This window comes from Chanodichthys erythropterus, chromosome 18 (genome assembly GCF_024489055.1).
Source record: "Chanodichthys erythropterus isolate Z2021 chromosome 18, ASM2448905v1, whole genome shotgun sequence".
NCBI lineage: Eukaryota > Metazoa > Chordata > Actinopteri > Cypriniformes > Xenocyprididae > Chanodichthys > Chanodichthys erythropterus.
In genome coordinates, this window is record NC_090238.1 from 33,244,196 (window position 1) to 33,257,093 (window position 12,898).

Here is a 12,898-nt window from a genome sequence, read left to right on the forward strand (position 1 = left end):
AAGTACATACTTAAAGCATCATGTTAGGTCCATCCACAACAAACACCATAGATAAAGAAACACCACCACTGCTGGTTTATATCTTAAAGGGTTAGTTCACACAAAAAGGTTATTTATTACTCACCCACACCCGTAAGACCTTCGTTAATCTTTGGAACACAAATTAAGATATGTTTGATGAAATCAGCGAGGCCTCATTGAACTTCTCAAGATCCATAAAGATACTGAAAACATATTTAAATCAGTTCATGTGAGTTCAGTGGTTCAATCTTAATATTATAAAGCAACGAGAATATTTTTGTGCGCCAAAAAACAATAACTTTTTAGCGATATCTAGTGATGGCTAATTTCAAAACACTGCTTCGAATCTTTTGTTTCGAAATCAGTGATTCAGATCGCGAGTCAAAATGCCAAACTGCTGAAATCATGTGACTTTGGTGCTCTGAATCACTGATTCGAAACAAAAGATTCGAAGCAGTGTTTTGAAATCGGCCATCATTAGATATCGCTAAAAAGTCGTTCTTTTGTTTTGTTTTTTGGCGCACAAAAATATTCTCGTCGCTTTATAATATTAATATTGAACCACTGTACTCACATTAACTGATTTAAATATGTTTTTAGTACATTAATGGATCTTGAGAGGTTCGGTGTCAATGCAGGACTCACTGAGCCATCGGATTTCATCAAAAATATCTTAATTTGTGTTCCGAAGATAAACAAAGGTCTTAGAATGATATTATTTTAATTTCTGGGAGAACTAACCCTTTAATTGATTTTTTTTAAATGGTTTTGAGTGAGTGGGCACAATTTTGGAGAAAAATATTGTAATGGGGATCCATACTAGGTCAAGTGACTAATAAAAACCCTGGCAGAATTTTTATCTGAAAGATAATATCACTGACTTTGAGGTAAATGTTGATCTTGTAAACAAGGAAAAAGGATGAAAATAAAAGCAATAACATGAAATGCGTTGGAAAATAGCAACATATGTTACGTTACTGCCTATTAAGAAGGCTTACCTGGGGTTTGTAAGCTTCATAAGCTGCATTATATAGATATAGCCTATACAAATATCTGTTTAAAATGTATACTGCATAGGATAATTTAGCATAAATCCGTCTAAGCTTGTTTTGATACATTCTGACTGTTACACTAGGCGTGAAAACAACCTTATACTTCCAAGTCCCTAATTCTCTTGATCGGAAACAGGTACACTGATTTGAGAAATTACCAGTGGAAGCTGAAAGCAGTCAGCGCCACCCTAAACACGCGCTTTCACTGGTTAAGAACGCGGAAAATATGGGCGGGTCTTGATCGCTCCGCACAGCGACCAATAGCGTAGCGCGAAGGCGATGATTGACGCGGCCGTTCGCACCAATGAGCGCAACCCAAACCAGCGCGTGAACAACCCACCTAGCAGGGTGTATATATACAGCGATGACAGCTCGCTAATCCACTGCGTTTGCTTCACCAGCCCAGTGCAAAGAGGAGACCTCGAACACAAAAGCGACTCTTCCAACGAAACCGTTTCTCACACAGCTGTCAACATGAAGGCAATAAGCCCAGTGAGGTCTTTCCGGAAAAGTAGCACGAATGTGACGGAGCACAGTCTGGGAATCTCACGGAGCAAGACCCCCGTGGACGATCCCCTGAGCCTGCTGTACAACATGAACGACTGCTACTCGAAATTGAAGGAACTGGTGCCGAGTATCCCGCAAAACAAGAACGTGAGCAAAATGGAAATCCTGCAGCATGTCATCGATTATATCCTGGACCTGCAGATCGCACTTGACTCGAATTCGGCTATCACCAGCCTGCATCACCCGCGAGCAGGGCAGGGGACATCCAGAACACCCCTGACAACACTCAACACAGACATCAGCATCCTCTCATTACAGGTGAATGCCCTTATAAACAACAGAGATCTGTCTGTCTGTCTATCTGGATTTTTAAATGTGCATGCATATGACAAAGCTTCATTGATGCATTGTTGCATGTCTGTGCAAGTTTGACAGCAAATAACTGGACTTTTTGTTTTTTTGTCCTATTAGACACCTGAGTTTCAATCAGACTTGATCACAGAGGACAGCAGGACACTTTACCGTTAATCAGGTAAATGATCTTGAACACACTGGTTTTGATGAGCCTTGTATTATATGCTGTAAAAGACTATTTAATTAAGACCGTCAGATCACATTTGTGTGTCCCACAGTCTGTAAAGTGTGTGTAATAAGCATCAGTTGAGGTTGAATGTTGTGCTCGTGTACATCTGGAGCCCAGGGTTTTGCTCAGTCTCTGAGTGTTTGGTTAAATGTTCAAACTGCGGCTTCCTCTCTGGCGCCAGGCTGTCCGGATCTCTGCCCTGTTTGCATTCTCTAAATGCGCCTCTTTCTCAATCTTTTGCAGGTGTTTGGTTAAGACACAAGAACACACAGGACCTGGGAACTGGCTTTTCCTCCAATTTCTGTTCTCAGTCTGGAGTTTTTTTTCTTCTTTCTTTCCTGTAATTGAATCAAGAGACTTTTTTTTCTTTTTTTTTTTTGCTTCTAAAAGGACAATCCATGTGATGTGTTATAAGTTCGGACATTGATTATTTATCTTCTTAAAAGACTTATTTGGTCCTTTCTTCAAGAGGAAGAAGCACTATATTCCCTGAAAATAGGAGGGAAACCTGTAAATGATCACAAGGAACCTTTTCTCTGCATTGAGAAGAAGTCTTACCTTTTTTTTTTTTTTCTTTTTTCTTCGTGAAGACCGTGTGAATAGGAGAAGACGTGGTTAGTTACTGTACAAAGTTTAAGTCTGTTTTTGTCAATTCTTTTGGCACATGAAGGACTGGACGGTGAAAATGACATGATGAAACCTTGTGAACTCTCAGAGTTTTATCTTGTATAGTTGCAGAAATTGGACTGTCAGTATCTGCAAAGTGTTATGCTGTATGCTGAGACTTTTTATAAAAGTAATATTGTAAATCGTACCTTTTTTTTATACAAAATAAATCAAATGCTTTATTTGACGCTGGTCTGTTATGCTTGCATCTAAACATGTCAATCTGCCAGTGTTGTGCTGTGTATTGACCTTGCCTTTTATATCCAGGACTCAAAAGCGTGTCGCTGACCTTTCACACGTGCACATTTACCCATTACTGACAGGAACATGAATGCATCTTTCACATTGCCATAGGGCTGTGTAAAAATGCATTCATTCCAGTTTGTAGTGCGGGGAAATGTCTTTTTCTAATGTATTACAGTCCACAAATCATACGGCCTAGCAGTTTTTCTTGCGATTAACTAACTCATTTCTTGAAAGTGTTTGGAAGTAGATCATTAATTGTGGCCATTTCCACAGGTTCTCTCGTTCGTATAATGTGTTATGGATGAAATGGTAAATGATTTGTGGAATTATGTTTGTTAATTAATTGTCTGTAGGTTTAAAGTCTGTCCCTTAACCAGCGTGGAGGAATAAATCAGAGATCTGAATGATTAAAAAAAAAGTTTTACAGCCTCAGAAAACATAAAATATTCAGAATTGTAAACCAAGCCCCTTTGACTAGAATGGTGTAACTTAGAATAAAAATGAGAGAAGCTGATAATTTACAGTGTTAGCATATCAGAGATTTAAAAACATTTTTTTTTTTTTTTATAGTGCACATTGTGGGATGTAATTCAGGAAAACAATTTAAGAAACTAGATAATACTGGTATGTGCTCCTTTTCACTACATTTCTGCAAAGTGTACATTTAAAAATTAAAGGTTGTTTCTGAATTGCAGCCTAAACCTCTATTAGTGTTCTTGATATGAAGAGTGCGCCACCTGCTGGCAGCCAGACCTCACCTCAGAAAAATAATGGACATTCCTTTCAATGTCTTTATGGGGAAATGATTGGCAAAATACAAATGTAATTTTTTATTATTTTTATTTTAGGCAACACACAATTAAAAGCTTAAATCCAGCAATGCTATTATGTTTCAAAATTATCAAATTTCAATTATATAAACAGACTCATTCAAAATTTTGAAAAGAATGTTTATTAATGTAAGAAAACATTATAAAACACACTTGCCATTCACACAAATCATGCAACATTTTCTTGTTTTTCTCTTGATCTAACCATTCACAATGCACTCCTAAAACACTACAAAGCAGAACACAAACTATAGGGATGACCTAAATGTGAACCGGGCATTCAATCACAAATAAATCACAGCTTTCACAATACCGGCGATCACAGCAAAAACAGCAGCACTACCTACATGTGGTTAAATCCTCACTCTACATGATGGGTTTGAATATTGTGGACGAACCTACACTAGATCTTTAATGTTAGCAACGGAGCATGAAATAACAGGATTTGCACTAAACAAATCAGAAACTAGGAACAGCTTCACAGCATCCGTTTATTGCATTTTTAGAAACACTCCAACAATCACGTTTCTCACACTGTTACAACTTTAATCTGTATTTTTGTTTTATAGTTGAAAATATTTCAGCGTCCTTAAAATAAGATACACTTGTGGATAAAACCAGATTAAATTGTGTAATACTGTATATTAAGACTAATTTTTAGAGAATAAGTTGCCAAATTGTGAACATTCACTGAATTAGGTTTTATGAATTAGCACTGAATTAATTTAGATCAATATTAATTTATAAATACACTATTGGTCATTGTTGTAATTCATGCTCAATTAAACATGTATATGCAGAAGTTAACCTTAACCTAAATTAATATATTTTTATTGTTAGTTACTGTAATTATTTTCCTAATGTTACTGAATTAAAAACCTTAGTAACACTTTACAGTAAGGTTCATTAGTTAAAAATTAGTTAATGTATTAATTAATATGAACTAACCATGAGCAATGCATTTGTTACTGTATTTATTAATTTTTTTAATGTTAGTTAATATAAATACAGTTGTTCATTGTTCATGTTAGTTCACAGTAACTAATGTTAACAAGATTTTAATAATGTATTAGTATGTTGAAATTAACATTAATAAAGATTAATAAATGTTGTAGAAGAGGTTCATTATTAGTTCATGTTAACTAAAGTTGTTAAGTAATGAACCTTATTGTAAAGTGTAAACATTTACCAATACATTATTAAAATCTTGTTAACATTAGTTAATGCACTGTGAACTAACATGAATAAACAATGAACAGCTGGATTTATATTAACATTAACAAAAATTAATAAATACAGTTAGTTCATGTTAGTTAATACTAAAAAAAAAAAAAAACCTTATTGTAAAGTGTTACCAAAACCTTTTAAAACCATACATTTTAGGCTAGATTTATGCTAAAATAGCTTATTTCATTGTAATAATGGTCAATTTCTTCTTTTATGAACCTTTAAATATTCTGTATGCAAAACTAAGCAAAAATACCAATTAAGAGTGATAGCTAATTTTGAGTTTGTGTGTTAACTATGAAAAGAATCTAATCCGAACGAACACCATGATAATGTGCAGTAACAGCTCATGAACGAAGGGTTTTGCAGTGGTTAGACTGTTTTACAGTAATTTAACCTTCAGCAGTTAAAGCAGAAGTGACCACTTCTGTTCCTGGAGATTTAGGGGTGAATTCAGGTTGATTGGGACACTTTTTCCAAGTCATTTCAAAGTGTCCCAATCACCCTGAATTCAAAGTTCAAAGTTCAGCTCCAACCCTGATCAAATGCACCACAACCAGCTAAACAAGATCTATGAATGGAGCTGGAACTGAAGTCTGCAGGAACAGACTTGCGCTCAGAGGACACTCTCTCGTTCCTCAGCGGCATCGGTGGTGGGACCGGTGGTGCTCTTGCGTTGGACTCCACGCAGGTTCTGGTTGGGCAGTGTGGTGGTGTCTGTGCTGGATCCTGGTCTTATAATGAGTGCGGGGCAGTCGGTGGAGTCGGAGGTCTCCTGCTGGGTGCTGTTGTTGATGTTGTTGTTGAGCGCAGTGTTGTCGGTCGAGCAGTTGAGGTTACTCACGGCTGAAGCGGGCCAGCTCTCCTCAGGGCTACTGCTGTCAGACAGAGCGTCAGAGCAGATGGACATCCTGGCCACGGCCTCGTCTTGAAGGTTGCCCAGCCTGTGCGGCAAGACTCGCTTTTTAACCGGGCTTTCAAGAACCAGTTCGATCAGATGGGCCTCTTCTTCTTTCTTCTCACTGGACTTCTCCTCCATCTCCTGGGCCGTTTCGCTCTCCTCGTCTTGTAGCGAGTGGTCGGATGAGCTCCTGCTGGACCTCACTCCGGAGTCAGATGATTTCTTATCCAGCATGATGTCTGAGACGAAGCTCTTCCCTTTAGCTAAGAGGCCTAGATCTGGTTCGGCGGCCCAGGGTTCCTCTCTCAGCAACGGGGTGGCGTCGGTCTCCTCGTCCCCTGAGTCTTCTTCGTCGCTCGGCACGCTGTGGTAACAAGGCCCCTGGCCTTTGGTCTTGCGTCTGGGTGTGATTTTAGCAGCAGACCCATGCTCATCCTCCTCCGTAATGGGGTCTAGAAGACCACCGTCCGGGGCAGAGGACAAGGCCGCCATAGTGTCTGCGGGTTTGGAGCCATTTTTGGCATAGGGTTTGTGCCAGTCTTGCTCACCTTCCTTAGTCTTCTCCTCAGAGCTGGATGAGAGGAGCTGAGCGGGACTCTCTCGTCCAGCAGCAGACACCTCCAGCTGGGACATGTGGGAGATGTACTCCTGGTAAGCATTGTGATACTCGGCCTGCTGCTTGTCAGTCAGCCTACAGATGTCGTTGGAAGACTCCTGAGAGTTCAGGCTAGATACGCTGGGCGTCCGGTGAGTGTTGGCCTGAAGGAGAAGAGCAGGTCAATGAATTTAGACAGTAATATGAGGGAGAACATGTTAGATGAGATCACATTTCTGGTAGCAAACACACAACCAACGCTAGGCCTGTCACGATAGCTATTTTTTGTTGTGCGATATATTGCTCCAGAAATAACTGCGATAAACAATATTATTGTCATTTTAAGACATTTTTTATGCCACTGAATATATAATCATAATATCACAGCACAATAATGCAAGTAGGCCTACACACTTTCAAATGACAACAACCATTTCACTCTTTAGATCATGGAAATGAAGGATCAAAAAATGAATAAATGGTAAATATTTTGTAAAAAAAGTGCAAAAGTAAAAAAAAAAAAAAGCAAATGCACAAAAGGCACTATGGAGATTTTCCATTTACAGATTTTTCCCTGACCTTGTATGAACAAAGACATTTATATTTGCAGGGAACAGTGAATTGCGGCTTTGAAATCGAGAGCATTTGGACTTGTTCTTCCAAACTGTCTGTAGTTGTCAGGAAAACACTATGACGCCTCAAATAACACCTTTTTTTCATCTGTCGATGACTGCTCTGTGTAGGAACTGCAGATGATGGCATGATTGGCAAAATGTTGGTGACATTCATTATAATCTAAACATAATGGGCGATATATTGTGTCACCAAAAATTATTGAGGTCATGTAGATATATTGCGCAATAAGTCGATATATTGATTATTGCGACAGGCCTAACCAACGCCTAAAATAAAACTAAGTTTTTTATTTCTTTCATGGAACACAAAAGGAATTATTGTCGCAGTGATATTTAAAAACAGAAGTTAAAGGGATCGTTCACCCCATAATATACTCACCCTCAAGCCATCCTAGGTGTATATGACTATCTTCTTTCAGCCAAACACAATCAGGGTTATATTAAAAATATCCTGGCTTTATACTGGGAGTGATTGGCAGATGAGTTTTTAAACGTATAAAAATAATGAGCTTCCGGCGCGACGGCCATACACATTCGACTTGCGTCCAAAAGCATGAACTTCCACGACATAGTACACAATGACATGACGTTCTATGCTGCGCCATGACGTACTACGTCATGTGATTGTGTACTATGTCGTGGAAGTTCATGCTTTTTGGACGCAAGTCGAATGTGTATGGCCGTCGCGCCGGAAGCTCGTTATTTTACTTTATAAAGTTTTAAATAAGGATATTTGTCTTACACAAATGCATCGATTCACTTTAGAAGGCCTTTATTCGTGGCTTTATTGCACCGCATTAAATGCAAACATATAATAAAAAAAATTATTTATGGATTTGAAGAAACTATTTAAAAAAGAAATCGATTTAACACGGATTAATTTAACTTCCAGATGTTCAAACCTGGCATGTTCAACTAAATTTCTTTGACTGTTCTTCATAAAAGACTATCACATGGCTTCAGAAGACATGGAATAAGTAACTCCTTGTGTTCTATGAGAAGTTATAGGGTTCCAGAAAAATAATGGTGAGTTGATGACAGAATTTTGAGTGAACTATCCTTTTGTAGAGACACTAGTTGCGTTCCAAACGATTCCAAAGTGTGGAATGCTGGACACTTCATGGTCTTAACTTTCCTTATGTTTCCTTTCCAATGTTGAATGATAAAATAAATTAATAAAGTTCCATTTTTAGTCTGGTCTGCCTCAGCAGTGTAACAGCACTCGTCAATGTCAAAATTACTGAAAAGGCCAATCAAATCAAAGTAGGCGGGGTTTACCGTTCTCAGAAGTAGAGCGTGAATTCCAGTGCGAAGCGTCGGTTTAATGTTGAAAGAGAGAGGTAAGATGTAAATAGAAAAAATACACGTCAACTGTTGTGACAGAAATGTTAAACGACAGACAGTAACATCCAGTGATGCAAACTACATGACTTTTTTCCCCAAATATGTCCATTCTAAACTGAAAATATACATTTATGTGATTCATGTAATTTATGAGTGTTACGAGCCAAGGAACATTTTACGTTTTCGACATATTAGGCATATAAAGAAAAGTACATGTGTGCATATTTGAATGCAAATAGATTATTTCCCAACTAGAATTAGACCAAGAATTTCCTTTACTGTTCTGTTTCTTTATGCTTTATAAAAAAATTAGTCCCCCCCAATGTTCAAGACATGGTTACGGCCTTATTGTAGAGTGTATGAATTCTAGCAGGCTTGAGAACTTCTCAAATTTTACAACATGGAAGCATTTGCAGCATGTTCCAAGAAATTGTTGAATAAAGTCTTTTTTTTGTTTTGTTTTTGCACACAAAAAGTATTCTCATCGCTTCATAACATTAAGGTTGAACCACTGTAATCACGTCGACTATTTTAACGATGTCTTTACTACTTCTCTGGACCTTGAATGTGGTAATTTTGTTGCTTTCTACGGGAGATAAAAAACCTCTTGGATTTCATCAAAAATATCTTAATGTGTGTTCTGAAGGTCTTGCGGGTTTTGAACAGCATGAAGGCGAGTAATTAATGACAGAAATTTCATTTTTGGTTGAACTAACCCTTTAATATCCCGCCTCTTATCCACACTCTGTCTTTTCTTCATACATCATTCAGCTACTCATACTACACAACACCTTGCTGCGTTTTCAGTGTGTGAACACTACTTGGGCTACAAAATGGTGTAACAGTGTAGAAGTATGTGAAACGGGACGCACCAAAAGTCTATGTACACAACCAACTTCCATGATGCTAATCTAAACCATTATGAGCTCTTGCTTTTGTTGCAACACCTTGCCAAGTGTTAACAGATGAGAGCAGAAATAGCTATCTCTGTGTGATAGAGAGCTAGCATGTGTGTGGTCAGCTCTTCACTTCCTCTGCCCATCTAGGTCAGAAAACACTCCGTTTGTCACCCACTAAACCACATGCTATTTTCATGCTGATGAGAGACTACTGAAAAGCAGAAGCTGCGCTCCAAAGTGACAAAATGCAACAGTGAAGAAAATGTTAGGTTAAAAAGGTGCAACAACAACAACGAGAAAAATGCCAGTTTCTTTGTTTCCACACACACATATGTTTGTGTTTGCCTCTATGTATATAATCAGGGCGTCTTCTCGTGGTGTGCACCTGTGTTTATCTATAGGCTGAACTTCAGTGTTGACGTGAATGCGTTTGTGTGCACAGCAGTAACACGCACCAGCCAGTGGACATTGTGTTGTCTGGCGGGCTCCTCCAGGCCCACACCACTGAGCTCTTCAAAGCTTAGGTTGAGGCTGTACGCGAAGTTTTCTGGGTTGATGGTCACGTCTTGTGGCGCTTCAGAGGGTCTGTGGGGTTGGGGTTGAATCAACACGCTGCTGCCCTGTTCGCTGCACGCTCCAGATTCATCATGCAGCAGCTGGTTCTCCACATGACGCTGCTCTAGAACCTACAGCACAAATACAGCGATGTTTAAATGGATTCAACATCAAGAGTGCATTTTATTCTTTGAGCAAGAAAAATTAAAATCACAGACTATCTTTGTGAAACTGTTTTCTTCTGTTCTTGATTCTAAAATGCTAAAATATTAAAACTGTTCGGACAGGATTAGATTTTTAAATAAATTAGTTTAATTAAAAACAAGCATAAACAATGTCTCCAAAGTTATGACATTCAAAGTTCAAATGCAAAGGGAGATATTTTCTTTTAAAGAATTCACTGTTTAAGGACTACAACAAACGGCTGGTAGGGACTACAACACGCTTGTACAAGCTTTACATAAACCCTGCCCCTGAGAACATGCAACAAAGGGGGTGTGGCCATGTTGGGCTGCTTTAGAGAAGAGGAAGAGTTGTTGTAGTAGAGTGTTGTTGTCATGCCGTCATTTTACGCCGGACTGCTTCACAAATGAGGATCAATTCAACGCTGTATTTGAACAAAAGATGAACATGACGGCACATGCTAGTCGATGAGTTGAATCAACTCCACAGCAACTACATAAATTTATCCACTAACCATTCAGAAACATCCAGTTTCATTCTAAAAGTTGTAACTTCTTCCTGAGTCTCTCCATCAGTGTCGACTCCGGTTTGAACAATGTAAGGCTGAACACTGTAACTGACAATCCTCATTTTGGCTGCGTGAGATTCTCCAGCTTTGTTGTTGTTGAGCTGTTAAAGCTCCGCCCTCTTCTGGAAAGGGGGCCGGGAGCAGCAGCTCATTTGCATTTAAAGAGACACACACAAAAACGGTGTATTTTTGCTAACAGCCAAACAGGGGCAAATGTGACAAGCTATAACAAATGATCTGTGGGGTATTTTGAGCTGAAACTTCACAGACACATTCTGGAGACACCAGAGACTTATATTACATCTTGTAAGAAGGACATTATAGGTCCCCTTTAATGTTCAAAAAGTTTCCCTAGTGAAAAAATACACCATAATGTATCTGAAATACATTTTTTTGAGCTTAGTATACTTCAAATACACTTACACATTTATGTAACATGCAATTGTATTTTTGGTATACTAAACTGGTATACTTAAAGTCTAAAATTGGAACAACTAATTTTGTACCTAATGCACTTTAATTGTGGGGAAGTAGTGCTAAGGTCCAACTAAAGATGTACTTTGAAGTATATTTGATTAAGGTGGAACTATTGCAAGTATACTTTTGCTACACTTTACATATCACTATTAAGGATTGTATGATCTTTGTATAATATCAGTCTTTAAATGCAAGATATTAAAACACTTTTTAGGCATATGATAATATTAAGAAATGTGCATTGTGCAATAAAGAAATACTCCAAATAAAGTTTAATTATAATTTTATATCAGTCTTAAGTGATCACTTTCTTAAAAAAGGAAAAAAAAAGAAAAATCTTAGTGACACCTAACATTTGAACGATAGTCTATGTGATATATATCTATGTAAGAATAATTGGACTCTGCTTATTGAGTTAATATTTCTTTTTACATTTGGTAAGATTACATTTTGTTCAGCACATCCCAAAGATGCTCCATTGGATTGAGATCTGGGGAATTTGGAGATCAAGTCAACACCTCAAACTCGTTGTTGTGCTCCTCAAACCATTCCTGAACCATTTTTGCTTTGTGTCAGGTGCATTATCCTGCTGAAAGAGGCCACAGCCACCAGGGAATACCGTTTCCATGAAAGGGTGTACATGATCTGCAACAATGCTTAGGTAGGTGGTACGTGTCAAAGTAACATCCACATGGATGGCAGGACCCAAGGTTTCCCAGCAGAACATTGTCCAAAACATCACACTGCCTCCGTCGGCTTGCCTTCTTCCCATAGTGCATCCTGGTGCCATGTGCTCCCCAGGTAAGCGATGCAGAGGCACCCGGCCATCCACATGATGTAAAAGAAAACGTGATTCATCAGACCAGACCACCTTCTTCCATTGCTCCTTGGTCCAGTTCTGATGCTCACGTTCCCACTGTTGGTGCTTTGGGCGGTGGACAGGGGTCAGCATGTCACCCTGACTGGTCTGCAGCATTGCAGCCCCATAAACACCAAACACCTTTCTATCAGAACCAGCATTAACTTCTTGAGCAGTTTGAGCTACAGTAGCTCGTCTGTTGGATCGTACCATACGGGCCAGCCTTCGCTCCCCACGTGCATCAATGAGCTTTGTCCATTCACCACTGTTCCTTCCTTTGACCACTTTTGATAGATACTGACCACTGCAGACCGGGAACACCCCACAAGAGCTGCAGTTTTGGAGATGCTCTGATCCAGTCGTCTAGCATCACAATTCGGCCCTTGTCAAACTCGCTCAAATCCTTACATTTTTGCCTGCTTTTAACACATCAACTTTGAGGACAAAATGTTCACTTGCTGCCTAATATATCCCACCCACTAACAGGTGCCGTAATGAAGAGATAATCAGTGTTATTCACTTCATCTGTCAGTGCTCATAATGTTATGCCTGATTGGTGTATATAATTAAAATAATAAATAATAATAGAAACAAGACATTTGTGAAACAAGAATGTTACCTGACCTCAGAGAAAAAGAGTCCCTTTTGAATAGGGCTTTAGTTTTAAGCAACATGGATACAAAGACCAAAAAAAAATTATTTGTGCTTCACTTAGGCATTTATGTGAAATCGCTGAATGGCCGTAGTACT

The 12,898-nt window shown here is 38.7% G+C and overlaps 2 protein-coding genes across 4 annotated transcripts in view; one reads left to right on the forward strand and one right to left on the reverse strand.

The window, feature by feature from the left end:
• Positions 1-678: 678 nt before the first annotated feature.
• Positions 679-3,657, forward strand: id2a (inhibitor of DNA binding 2a). The gene is made up of 3 exons (XM_067367221.1): positions 679-1,898; positions 2,052-2,112; positions 2,407-3,657. Exons 1-2 carry the CDS (start codon positions 1,353-1,355, stop codon positions 2,106-2,108), a joined length of 603 nt encoding a protein of 200 aa, XP_067223322.1. The 5' UTR covers positions 679-1,352; the 3' UTR covers positions 2,109-2,112; positions 2,407-3,657.
• Positions 3,658-5,219: 1,562 nt separating this feature from the next.
• kidins220a (kinase D-interacting substrate 220a) overlaps positions 5,220-12,898 on the reverse strand; it is a 64,520-nt gene continuing 56,841 nt past the window's right edge. For all 3 annotated transcript variants that reach the window (XM_067367298.1, XM_067367297.1, XM_067367296.1), the window contains 2 exons: positions 9,962-10,192; positions 5,220-6,792 (listed from right to left, as the gene is read on the reverse strand). In XM_067367298.1, the coding sequence (XP_067223399.1) occupies positions 5,749-6,792; positions 9,962-10,192 (1,275 nt within the window). In that variant the 3' untranslated portion in view covers positions 5,220-5,748. The remainder of the gene's footprint in view (positions 6,793-9,961; positions 10,193-12,898) is intronic.

What these genes read in the sequence shown, in the direction of transcription:
- id2a (XM_067367221.1), top strand. Translation starts at nt 1,353, where the DNA reads ATGATTGACGCGGCCGTTCGCACCAATGAGCGCAACCCAAACCAGCGC. An exon ending in TCAGCATCCTCTCATTACAG is followed by an intron (nt 1,899 to 2,051) that starts GTGAATGCCCTT and finishes TTGTCCTATTAG; the next exon opens with ACACCTGAGTTTCAATCAGA.